Source organism: Puma concolor, chromosome B1 (assembly GCF_028749965.1).
Source record: "Puma concolor isolate L17-30 chromosome B1, mPumCon1.1.hap2, whole genome shotgun sequence".
Lineage (NCBI taxonomy): Eukaryota > Metazoa > Chordata > Mammalia > Carnivora > Felidae > Puma > Puma concolor.
In genome coordinates this window covers 35,180,522-35,192,903 of record NC_141670.1, presented here as the reverse complement: position 1 = coordinate 35,192,903, position 12,382 = coordinate 35,180,522, and the positions used below count along the sequence as shown (strand labels likewise).

The 12,382-nt window shown below is 55.8% G+C and overlaps 2 protein-coding genes across 7 annotated transcripts in view; one reads left to right on the top strand and one right to left on the bottom strand.

The window, feature by feature from the left end:
- The window catches only part of R3HCC1 (R3H domain and coiled-coil containing 1), a 29,879-nt gene that overhangs the window by 14,312 nt on the left and 3,185 nt on the right, over window positions 1-12,382 (top strand). For 3 of the 6 annotated variants that reach the window (XM_086703450.1, XM_086703449.1, XM_086703447.1), the window contains exons 5-8: window positions 421-593; window positions 2,014-2,084; window positions 3,411-3,506; window positions 4,509-4,829. The exons of 1 other annotated variant lie outside the window; for it this stretch is intronic. In XM_086703450.1, coding sequence (XP_086559576.1) covers window positions 421-593; window positions 2,014-2,084; window positions 3,411-3,506; window positions 4,509-4,645 — 477 coding nt within the window. In that variant the 3' untranslated portion in view covers window positions 4,646-4,829. Of the gene's footprint in view, window positions 1-420; window positions 594-2,013; window positions 2,085-3,410; window positions 3,507-4,508; window positions 4,830-12,382 lie in introns of those variants that run through there. 2 more of the 6 variants (XM_086703448.1, XM_086703451.1) reach the window with 2 other exon arrangements.
- LOXL2 (lysyl oxidase like 2) overlaps window positions 5,835-12,382 on the bottom strand; it is a 93,729-nt gene continuing 87,181 nt past the window's right edge. Inside the window, exons 11-14 of the mRNA XM_025933022.2 lie at window positions 10,727-10,842; window positions 9,455-9,591; window positions 7,497-7,608; window positions 5,835-6,767 (exon numbers count right to left, since the gene is read on the bottom strand). Coding sequence (XP_025788807.1) covers window positions 6,688-6,767; window positions 7,497-7,608; window positions 9,455-9,591; window positions 10,727-10,842 — 445 coding nt within the window. The 3' untranslated portion in view covers window positions 5,835-6,687. The remainder of the gene's footprint in view (window positions 6,768-7,496; window positions 7,609-9,454; window positions 9,592-10,726; window positions 10,843-12,382) is intronic.

The window sequence follows — 12,382 nt, the reverse complement described above, 5'->3', positions numbered from 1 at the left end:
ATCACATTGTTAAGGGGAAGAAAGATCCTGAACTTGCCCAGTTCTGTCTCTTCCTGACTGTATATCTTTGGGCAGGATTGCTTAACTCTTTGATTTATAGCATTTCCATCTATAAAGAGGGTATATATAGGATACAGTTTTCAGGGTTCTATGAAACATATTGTGTGTAAATGCCAGTTAACCCAATGGAGACTCCATAAAAGTTACCTTCCCTAAAACTCCCGCCTCTCCACCTTCTAGCCCATTCTGCCATCATGCTGCCTTTCCCAGACTTGCTGGGTATGGCTTCTGTGGGAGGCCACTTTTGGTGCTCACCTCCCTGCCGGTCCAGGAGCCCGCAGGACTGTGTGTGGTTTTGAAAGCAGGTGTTTGGAGCCCTGTGTGTCAGAGCTCCCCTTGCTAAAGGGTGCGATCTCCCAGATAACAGACAACCTGACTGAGAAGGAGATTCAGGTAGAGAAGATCCGTGTGGACACGTCCTCCTTCATGGAGGAGCTGCCTGGAGAAAAGGATTTTGCCCACGTGGTGGAGATCTACGACTTTGAGCCGACACTCAAGACTGAGGACCTGCTGGCAGCATTTTCCGAGTTCCAGTGAGTGCTCCCGAAGCTTCAGGGAGGCAGGGGAGGTGGGTGCTGGCCTCTGGAGAGGAGCTAGACCATCGCTTTGCTGTTGGGGACACTTGCCTGCCCTTCCCCAGTGTCTAGCTATCTGGAAAGAAAGGCAGAAAGTGGGTGTGGCTGCCCTAGGCTTCATATTCCTTCTGGCCTATGACTGTACAGAAGCGGAGAGCTGATTTTCTGGTGAGGGACACATTCAGTGGCCCTAGATCTGGTCCTGCTGGTCCGCGGCAGCAGACCTCCATCCTGCCCCCCTGCACCCCCACACGTCTGCCAGGAGCCAGCCCCTCATCAGGATGCATGACACAGGCATGACACAGGCAGCCCACTGCCTCCTCTGCTCCACGTCCCAGCCACCCACTCAGTCAGTGGGCCGAGGGCCATTTCTGTGTAAGAACTGTTTGTGGGGTGAGCTGGGCTTGAATGTGCTCGGGCAGAGTCAGGGTGGAGACCGGCACCAAGAGGATATATTGCAAGGGAAGACTTCTGTTTTCCCAAATTTCTTGGATCCAACTCCAGTCTTTTCGCTTTTTCTCTATCTCTCTTTCCTCCAGTCTCCCTTCTCTTTTCCTGCTTAGTCCTTTTTTAAAAATTTTTGTAAAAGAGTTTATTTTTCAGTAATCTCTACACCCAACACAGGGTTCGAACTCACAACCCCGATACCGAGTTGCATCTCCACTGACTGAGCTGGTCAGGTGCCTTCCTGCTTAGTCTTTTAAAAATCCCTTTCTTCATGGCCCCCTTTTCTGACTGCTTCCGAAACTGCCCTGCCTTGCCTCCCTGAGCCTGAGGAAGGCTGAGGGGGCAGCTTCGTGGGGCAAAGGGGCACATCTGCTCTTGTTCCCTAAAAGCGTGGCCAAACCGGGGCCACCTGTGACTTCCTCAGCCCACGTGGGCAGTGCCCACAGAGAAACTGGGGGCCTGAACTGCTTTTGGCCTCTCATCAGCCCCATAGTCTGTGGCTTTCTTGGGCAGTAGGAAGAAAGTTGATTAGGGGCAGTAACACTGACTGCTTATTTTAGGTCCTGTCCTGTGTTCCTAGGACATAAACCCTTTTGTCTCCAGCCTTGGACCCTATGCCCTTGGCCTTGCTGTGATGGTGCCTGTGTGGAGCCATCTTTACCGTTGGCGCTAGGCTCTTTGAATCCTGGCTTTCTGCAGTCTAGGAATCTGGGACGTATCTGATCAACACGGGTGATACTTATCTTTCTCAAGCCAACCATATGGTCTTCAGAGAAAGTTTGCTGCAAAGGGTGGTCTCCTTCCCAGGGGAGATCGGAACTTGTGTTGAGCTCATAGTGTTGGAGGATTGGAGGCGGGAGGGGACTCCTTTCTCAGAAAGGGTTTTGCCCCTTGCTTTTGTACTCACTCTGTCTCCTCTTCCCTGGCACAGAGAGAAGGGGCTCAAGATTCAGTGGGTAGATGACACGCACGCGCTCGGTGTCTTTCCCTGCCTGGCCTCAGGTAATGTGGCTTCACGGTGGGCTTGGCTCTTCTCTGACTGCCATTGACAAGGGTCCAGGGTGCAGGCTAACCTGAGTGAGTGGACTGCCAGGGCCTACTCCCAGCCTGCCTCATCCAGAAGTTCAGAGGCAGCAGAGTGGGCTCCGGGCCAGGCTGCTCACACCCTCCCCTGTTCACGGTGGTGCCTGTTTCAGATTCTGGTGACATTTACTGAGTACATGTCTCAGGCCAAGCTCATGGGGCTTCCACATATTAAATCATAAGAAAGTGCTCTTTTCATAGGTAAAAAGCATTTAAATACTGATAATTTCGTCTGGTTCAGACAGATGCATTTTTACTTGGTTTTCATTGCAGCCTCAAGATGTAGGTCAGATTACTTCTATTTTACAGATGGGGAGACTGAGGTGCCCAGAATGCCAGTGGTCTGGGATGTCAAATCTGGGGGTGTCAGCCAACCTCCTGGCTGTAACTCTGGGCTCCTGCTCCCTCTCGGCCACTTTCCAAAGCTGCCACTGCCACACCACTGCTCACTATGGGTGTATTTATCAAGACCCTTGACCTCCTTGGCTGGGCTTTTCATAACCACGAGCTTCTGAACACCAGAGCTGGGAGAGGCCATAGTTGGTGTGGGCCCAGTTCTCAGGAGAGCCTGAGGTGTTTAGAGAGCAGAAGGACTGGGGCAGCCCCACAGAAGGACCTGACTGAAGGGGAGGCAGGGAGGATGGCCACAGGGTGTGGTGCAAAGAATGGGTGCTGGGTGAGGCTCAGCCACGGCTGCCTTCTGGGCTCTGCCAAGCTGTGTGCGATGAGTACGTCACGTCCTGGCCTCAGTTTCCTCATGCATAAAAGGGTGGCTTGGACCCGAAGCCCCTGCAAGCTCTGACATGCTGAGTCTGACATGCTCAAATACTCCATGACCCCGCAGAACTCGGGGTAGTGAGGGCATGCGCCCGGGAGAGTCGTGAGTGGGGGAAAGGGTAGAGTTTATTTGAGGCTCCTGGGCTTTAGAAGGTGGGAGCCTGCCTTCCCTGATGTCACAATTGCAGCCTTGCTGGTTGGTGTGGCTCCTGACCACCCCACGGTAGCGTGTGGAAGCTGGCCATGCACGGGTGCCCTGTGTAGTCCTGCGGGGCGCTGGGCGTGAGGTGAACAGATGGTGGTCGTCTCTTGCCCAGTCAGAGTGGTGTCAGGGCAGCCCTGTCCCCAAGCCTTAAATGGGCGCACAAAGCTGCTCCATCAGCTTGGGGTGATACATGCATCCCTTGTCCCTGAGGGGGCCTCACCAGGAAGAAGAGCAGTGGCTTCAGATCTGTTTTCTTTTCATAGCCGCTGAAGCCCTGACCAAGGATTTCTCTGTGCTCAAGATCCGGCCCCTTATGCAGGGAACCAAGCAGTCAAAGCTGAAAGCCTTGCAGAGGCCAAGTAAGGAAGCCAGTTGTGTCCCGATCGAAAGGCTGTATGAGTGTTTGGTTGGGCAGGGTGGGGCCTTCCCTCCAGATTCATTCCTTGGTCTTCAGCTGTCTGCCCTAGGACCCCTGGGCTACAGTGGCCAAAGGGGTGCTCCTTCCCCACCCTGGGGGCTGGAGTGCCTAGGGAAGAAGGGCCCCAGGAGGGAGAGCTGTTTGCCAGCTTCTCTGTGCTGGGCTTGCCCTCCTATGCGTACCTCTTCTGGGTGCTGTTCAGGGAAAAGCTTGGTTTTTCCTGTAGGGTCATGGGAGCCATATTTTACAGTGGGGTTGAAAGAGCTTGGATTCTGGGGTCAGCCCTGGGTATGATCCCGCTTCTGTCACCTATTTAAGTTGACCTTGAGCAAGCCACCTAATGTCTGTGAGATGGTCCCTGTCTCTGTAAAATAAGCAGATTGTACTGGGTGTATTGGAGGAGTGAGCAAAAGAGCCTGGCAGACCTGTCTAGAGCAGTGGGGGGCACACAGAAGATGCCAAGTAGATGATACCTCCTCTTTTTTCCTCTTCTCCTTCCAGAAAGCACGATGGGGGCTTTTAGAGGCCAGTTTTCTGTGGCTGCAAAGCAGTGACTGGCAAAAGTGGCCCAGAACAGGCCAGCCGAGGCTAGCCAATGCTCTTGTGGCCTCTGTAGCCTTTGCCCCAGACTTGGGGACAGTAAATATCCTGTCAGTCCCAGAGCTCCAGGTGTCCCACCTGACTTGACTTCCCTCTCAGTTGGCTCTGCAGTTCAGAGAGGTATATAAGATTAGCCCACCCTCCTTCCCCTCACTTCCCCCAGACGGAGAGACAGGGAAGGTGCAGAAGCAGCAGGATTAGGTGAGGACCCCATGGGCATCATGCTGTGGGCACAGCTGGGCCTTAGAGGTTGGCTCAGATGGCCTCTAGTCTGCTGTCATTGGGAGGAGTGGTGGCCACAGCCTTGAATTCAAGTCCCCATCCCATGGGGCTTTCCTTTTAGAGCTCCTGCGTCTGGCGAAGGCGAGACCACAGACAAATACAGCGGTGGCCAGGAGGCTGGTGGCCCGGGCCCTGGGGCTCCAACACAAGAAGAAAGAGCGGCCTGCGGTCGAGTCTTCTACCTCCCTGAGGCCCTGAGAGGCCCAGCAAGCCTGGATCGGTGGCCCCAGGACGAAGCTGGTGCGCCAACACCACAAGCCTTTATAGACACCGGAACAGCCCTGCACTATTTGTCAGGGTGTCCTTGTTGGGTGTGGTGGGCTTTAGTTTGGTCTAGTTCCAGAAGTTGAGAAAAAATAAAAACCTGACAGTTGTTTCCAAATGCGATGGTCTGCCAGGCAACACCAGGGGGTGCTGTCTGTCTCCTAGTTTAGACTGGGGCTGCCGAACAAAAGGGGCCCCCAGATTGGCCTGGAGGATCCCAGCTAGGCCTCAGGCATTTGGCCCAGTGCCTGCCCAGTTCATGGGGGGAGGAGGTTGCACCTGTTGTGTGACACCTGCCCAGTCTCCTAACAAGTCAGGCATCCTAACCTGCCGTGGGCTGCAGGGCAGCAGTGGGCTGATGGCAGTGCTGAGGGCACCAACGCTGTGAACTTGTCCTCGTGTTAACCTGCCGGCGTGGGTTACAGAGGGGCTTCTTGCAGAATTCCGTAACTGTGAGCAAAGCGAAGAGGTAAAATCTGAAATGGCCCATGAATTTGAGCCCCCCTCACAGGACAAGGGCATCGATGGGGACAAGGTCTCCAGTCACTCATTTTTCTGGTGTGGGTGGATTTGGTGCCAAGGCAGCCCTATCTGGTGCTCTGGCGTCATTGTGGACCCTTCTGACCCGCTGGGCCACAGCACGCTCTTGATACGGGTGAGAGTCCCCGTGTCTGGGGGAGAGTGGCTAGCCTCGACCACCCACCCTGCCAGTGCTGGGTAGAGCTCAGCCACTGCTCTGTGGGCGCACATGCTCCGTATCACCGCCCCTCCCTTGGAGCCTGGCCGAGGCACTGCCCTTGCGGGAAGAAACTCCCCCCTCCGCCCCCCAGTCCCACGAGATGGTTTAAATCTAAACGTCCCATCCGGTCCTAACACAGCCGCCGTGCCCCCTGAAAGACACTACAGAACAAGTTCAAGGAAGGTCATGACTTGTGTTTTCGTGATCCAGAAGGCAGGAGTTGGTCTTTTGTGGTGGGAACTGAGGGAGACCCCCTGCAGCCGCTCTGGAAGGTCTCTGCAGCCGTGAACCTGTAAGTGCATGCCGGGCTCCCTCCCGCCTACTGTACGGAGCAGCTCTGCGGCTCAGGGCCAGGTACAGAGGCCCAAATGAAACACAGATGCGTACCATAAACTTTTTATTCAAAGTTTCAAGTATGTGTAAGTGTCTGTGATGACACATGGCGCTCGGTGGGTGTCCTCATCACCCAGGACCCTGGCTATAGCACCGTTGAATCAGTTAACCCACAGAATTGGAACAACAGAAGGATGAGCCACTTACACAGGTGGGTTGGGTTTTTCTTTTGACCTATACTTTCCAAGGCCCAGATGCCCATTAAATGCCACTAAGTTGCTTTGTATTTGAAAGTCTGTGAAAATATAATAATGGTATCTTGAAAAATAAGAGGATTTGGGAGGGGGACCGGGGGAAGCACCAACTCTGAGCTCACCTAATTAGAAAAACACATGGCAGCATTATCTGTGTATGTGAATATGATAGAGGCAGTCTGTTTAATTGGAAGAGAGGTCTAGATATTCAAGTTGGCTGGACATGAGCTAAGAGAAGGACAAATGGAATTCAGCCCGACCTGACCGCCTTGGGTTGATAGTTCATACCACCAACATGGTATGTATCTGTCGTGAGTTGAGGGGGTTGCTCTCCTACTTGAGGTGGACCGTGCTTTGGGTGGGATGCTCTGCTGCTAACCGTGCTCCTGGGTTTCCAGACAAGATGGCTCTTGGCACCCACGGCCCTGTGGCCAAGCCCCACCCTGGAGGTCGTCCCCAGGCTCCAAGGGTCAGGCAGCAGCCCCCAGCAAATGACAGGCACACCCCTTTCTCCTGGGCCTTGGGCATGGCTGCAGGGGGTTGAGATGGGGCAGGGGTGGGGCTGGCGAGGAGGGAGTGTGGCCATCAGTCAGACTGCAGTTGTTGGGGACGATGCGCTGTGGCCTCAAGACAGGAGGTGACCTGGTGCTTTACCGTGTGGAGAGCTGGTTATTTATGAGTCCACTGAAGTGTTCAAACTTTTTTTCCGTCTCTTCACTGAAGGAACCACCTGAGGGGTAGGCATCGGGGAGACAGAGTTTGGCAAACCGCATGCTCAGCCTTCTCCCCCATTGGAACTGCCGGCCTCAGGGGCCCTGGAGCCACCGCCCTCCACCAAATGGCCTGCTGGGGCCACCTCTGCAACGCCACCAGGGCAGCAACTAGGTGCTGGTCATCCCCAGGGCCAGGCCCACATCAGGTGTTCAGGCAACACGAGAGAAGGAGCAACTAGACATAGCAAGTTTAGTTTTTGCCATCCCGAGAGTGGGGGCGTCTCTCTTCCTGCCGAAGAGGAAGCTCTGCTCCCTGTCTTGTTCCCCAGTGTGTGTAGTGCGAGGATAAGTTTCTTCGTTGGCCACCAGACGCCACAGTGCTTGACTAGCCTCTGGTTCTCAACAGAGGAAAATGATACACAGAACCCGCAAATTGCTGACGCCCACATGTTTGAGGTCACATGTGTAATGAGATGGCCTCAGCTCCAAGCCCGGTGCCGTGCCTCCCTCCTTCCCCAGCCAGAGCTGGCTGCAAAAACCCAGCCTCTGTCCAGGCCTTATGTGTCTACAGCTTCCTTCCTGTGCGTGGAAATGGGAGGCTGGCTCCATTCCCCACGCTCATTACCCGAATAAGGAAGCTGCTCTGATTCCTCGACAAAGGGCAGCTCTCGCCTGTCTCCTGGGGGGGCGGGGGGGGGGCAGCTCTGGGTGTGCCGTGCTCCCTCACCAGTGCCCAGGGACCTTACCTATGTGGCAGTTGTACATCCAGATGCGGTGGCCGTCGTAGCGGGTCCTGCACTTCATGATGTTGTTGGTGTAGTCAGACTCCGCAACCTCGTAGTTGGGGTTAATGACAACCTGGGGGCAAGTCAGGTCAGAGGGCGCTGCTGAGTCCTGCCCTGGTCACCCTTCACCCCGGGCCCAGGCTCTACTGCCTCCAGAGTCGGGGCGACCTCCTGCTCCAAGAGCAGCCCCGGGGCAGGACTAGCCAGAGATGAGGGGTCAAGGCTGGGAGGAGTGAGAATGTGCACCTCTGTCTGCCTCTCTGTGATTCACACACATATACCCTCCCATAAGTCGGCCTTCAAAAAGGGGTTACCCTCTCCTGGGTGCCCTGGGAGGTTTGAGATTAGTAGGGGCAGGGATGGGGGCCCAGGGAGGCCACAGAACGGGCTGTTGATAGGAACTAGAAGGGAGCTGGGGAGCAGGATGTGCTGAGATGGGATGGGACAAGGACCAGGCCGTGTGCTCCTGGAGGTGTGACTTCACACACGTCCCTGCCTCTGAGCCTTTCCTGCAGGCCCTTCTGCCTGGAAGGCACGTCCTCCTTCCCTGGCTCTCTCCCGCCTTTGGCAGCATTACTGAGGTCTGCTCTTAGGTCCATGTGGGAATGGAGAGGGCCAGTGAAATCCCAGGCCAGGGCTATCACACATCTAAAGTTCCATGTCTGTCCCAAGGGAAACACTCTTTTCCATTAATCAGAGGCACAAACGCTCCCAGTAAGTTAACTTGCTAATTGTGTCGTCAGGGGTCAGGAACACATGGATACAGAGTTGATGTGACCTGGGTTTGCCTGGCTGTAAAATGAGGGTAGTAGTAAAGGCCTTCATTGGGGGAATTATATTCATTTACAGGGTTTAGGCACGGCCAGGCCTGGCATCAATCTTCAACGAGCCCTAGTTATCCTAGTTATTAAATAGGTGGCATTTGTCAGGACACACGAGAATACACGTTCACCCAGCAAAGTGGTAGCCAACCTCAAACACAAAACCCTGGGCACAGTGTACGTGCACAGAGACATGGATATTCATTTTTTAAAATAAAGAGCACTCTGCTCTTTGGCTGGGCCTCTCCAAGTCTGCGGTTTTGGGTTTGGGGGTGGAAAAGTGCTTGGCTGTCTGATTTCCAGCCTCTGAAATTGCACAGGAAAACTTTCAAAGCCCCTCTGTGGTCACTTCTGTGCAGGTGTTGGTTCTTCCCAGGGCTGTCTCCAGGGTGGGGACCACGGGCCGGACTCTGGGCTGGCTGAATGCCCCTTGGGAAAGTTTTCAAGGCAGAATGACACATTTCTGGTCACCCACTTTGCCACCCAGCAGGGTGAGCTCGAGACCTAGACGGGTGGAGGTGTAGGAACGTGCCAGAGCGCCAGGGAGTTCTGCGGGCCGGAGCGCACCTGTGCTCCAGAGAGGGCGATGCCGGGAATGTGGTGCCCTTGCTCCCATGCCAGGGGCATGGCTGGAGCATGCCACTGTGTCTGCAGGAAGGCAGCAGCATTGTCCCCTCTGCAGACCCTTTCGGGAGGTCACCTTTTCTGGGAGAGGCAAGTCACAGACGCTTGCGGGTGAATGGCTCCTCCTGAGCTTACTTCCAGCCTCGATAGCACAGACAGGGGAGGGTGAGGGCACGGGAGGGGTGGGGGGGAGGTGACAGTCTGTGTCAGAGGACACCACGGATGAGGGTTGCCTTAGGGTCTGTGGAACAAATTCTCAGCCTGAAGACCAAACCTGGCTATGTGCACGAGCTTTGATTCGCAAGTGTTAACGCGACGTCTCAGGGGCCTGGCAGCTCCCCAAGGGCTTTGTGTGCCTCCCTGCATGTGTTCTGTGTTTGGACACCGCCACCAAGGGGGCTGCCTCCCCCGTCACTGGGGAGAAGGCCGCTCCTCCCCTCAGCAGGGGCTGAAACCCCCTCCTGTGCCCCTCACCTGGAACAGGTAGTCTCCAGGGGGTACGTCAGTGATGTCGACCCACTGGCAGTCGATGTCATGGCGATACATGTCCCAGCAGCCCATGGTGATGCCCTGCTCGCCGAAGTTGGCACACTCATAATTCTTCTGGATGTCTGCAGGTGGGGGCAGAGGGAAGCCCGGTCACCATGCACCCTGGCCCCACTGCCTGAACTACTTGCCCTCCCAGCTGCCCTTCCCCCAAAGAGCCCCAAGAAGGCCTGCTGGGTGGGTGACGTTCCCAGAGCCCACACTCAGCAAATCTCTCCCATCCCCCAAGTCCTCAGAACTCTGCTGCTTCTGGGCTTGGCATCCCATCTCCCCACTGTGCGGGCTTCTCATCCGTTCTCATTTCATTGGAATCCTTGCCTTGATTCCCACATCCCACCCGCCCCTTTAGGCCCAGCCTGGCGCCTCCTGTTCCACAAAGCCTCCCCTGGCCACTCTGGCATTTCCACTAGCCTGGGAATGGAGTGAATGCTTATCTGGGATCTTTCTGGTGCTGATTATTTAGCTTAATGTGGCGGTCATCTTGCCACCCTCTGGACAATCAGCACTTGGATGTGGGCCCAGGTCTGGTTTGTGAATCCGACCCTTAGTGGGTCAGCTGGTTGCCGGGCACGTAGTAGGTGCTCAAAAACCCATCTGTGTGTGTGATTTCCTGGCATGGCATGTCCCTGACACATTTATTGAGAGGCTACCATGTCTGGGCACTACTCTGAGCACTGGGTATATGGAGAGGAATCACTGTGTCTCCCTTGAGGCCCAGTCAGGTCCGGACGGCAGGCATGCCCACAGGTGATCACAGTGCAACCATAATGGCCTGCTAGGGGTGTGGGCAGAGAGCTGCCTCTGTCTGGGGGAGTCGAGAGAGTCCAGGAACCTCAGAGTGGGTCTTTTGGGCTTGGACTCGGAGAGCATGAGCCTGTGGGGCAGGGGTACCCGGTGCTGGGACACAGGGAGAAAGGCTGCGGCAGCCAGAGGGAGAGGGGACCACGTGCCAGGTTTGGGCCTTACCCAGGGGACCGTGTGGACCCACCCGTGCCCATCAGCATAACTCTGGGGGCTCCTTCATAGCCAGGCCTTGCCCACAGAGCTGGGGCCATGGAAGGCCCTGGCTGGAGAAGGGTCACGGGGAGAGTCAGCAGTGGCCAGTGGGACAGAGTCCAGCGTCAGGCCTGGGATTCAGGACAGGTGGGGGCATCTGAGCCCCTCTGAAGCCCCCCCCACCCCCCCCACACACAAAGATACCTCCTTCGCATTCTGTGTCCTCCAGGCAGAAGCTGGCTTTGTGGCCCTCTGCCACCTTGGTACCATTGAGGTTCAAGAGGTCATAGTGGGTGAACACTTCCATGCTGTGGTAGTGCCTGAAGCGAGAGAGAGGGCCCGCAGGTCAGTGTCTGGAGGAGCTGCCGCCTGCAGCTGGAGCCAGCGGCGTGGTCCGAGCAGGGACAGGGCCTGAGGGTGGGGAGGGCAGAAGCAGAGGCCGCTAACCGCTAACCATGGAGCTCCAGCGGTCACGCTCCGGCCCGGCCCCGGCTGTCATGCAGGAGGTACTGTGGGGGTTAGTGAGGTGAAGGGGTGAGCACCGTGCCTGGGATACCATACGCTCAATAAACTAAGCTATCTAGAGGCTCCTAGGGGGCTCAGTGGGTTAAGCGTCCGACTCTTGATTTCGGCTCAGGTCGTGATCTCACGGTTCTGAGTTTGAGCCCCACATTGGGCTCTGCGCCGACAGTGGACCCTGCTTGGGATTCTCTCTCTCTCTCTCTCTCTCTCTCTCTCTCCTCTCTGCCCCTCCCCTGCTTGTGCACGCACACTCTCTCTCCCTCAAAATAAACTTTAAAAATTAATTAAGATATCTTTAATAGGTGTTTTTCAGAATCTTCCGGGGCACGAACGTGGCTCTCCCAGCCCATTCCTATTGGGTATGCTTACCGCAGACTGATAAAAGTGATTGATGTCTTTCGAAAACTTTTTTTTAATTTTTTTTTTTTTTACATTTATTTATTTGAGAGAGAGCGTGAGCACGGGAGGAGCAGAGAGAGGGAGACACAGAACCCAAAGCAGGCTCCAGGCTCTGAGCTGTCAGCACAGAGCCTGACGCAGGGCTCGAACCCACGAACCGCGGGATCATGACCTGAACCGAAGTCGGACGCTTAACCGACTGAGCCACCCAGGTGCCCCTGAAAACTTTTTTTAAGTGGGAATTCGGTGGGGAGGGAAAGAACAGAAAGGGGAGGGCATGTGGAGGAAGGGGGAGAGGCAGGAAGAGCAGCGGGGTATCTGGACCAGCCCCTCACACAGCCCAGTGTCAGGCAGGAAGTGGGACTAGGACGCAGCGAGGCCTCAGCCTCCCTGACACCAGCTAGGGAGTGAGCGACAGGACTCTGTGCTCCTGGCACAAAAAGGGGGAGAGAGGGCTTCTCAGGCCCTTGGGAAGGAGCAGAGCATGGCAGCCGCGTCCTCGTGGGCCCCAGAAGAGAGACCGGAGAGCTTGTGTGACCCAGCTGCTCTACCCCCGCGCACCGTTTACATAACAGTGTCCCATCTCTTGGCCTGGGAGGGATTGAGAACAGATGCAGATTCTTGGAAGGTGGTGCATTTGGGTCAGACCAAACAAGGGGAACATGGCTGCCCCTTGCGGGCGGGGGCCTCCCTGAGGCACTCTGCTGGCCAGGCCCATCCTAAGCCGCCATGCGAGCATCACAGGCGTCTGCAACTACTTGAACACATTCGTCGCTGCCATTGCAGGGACACGGGGCAAACGGGGAGACAGAAGTTCAAGGCACCCAAGGCACGGGGAGCAGAATGCCTGGTTGTGTTTAGGCACGACCTGAGCCTCTTCCTCAGGAAAGTGGGAATGATAACAGGACCCACTCTCAGGACTCCTGGAAGGACTGAATC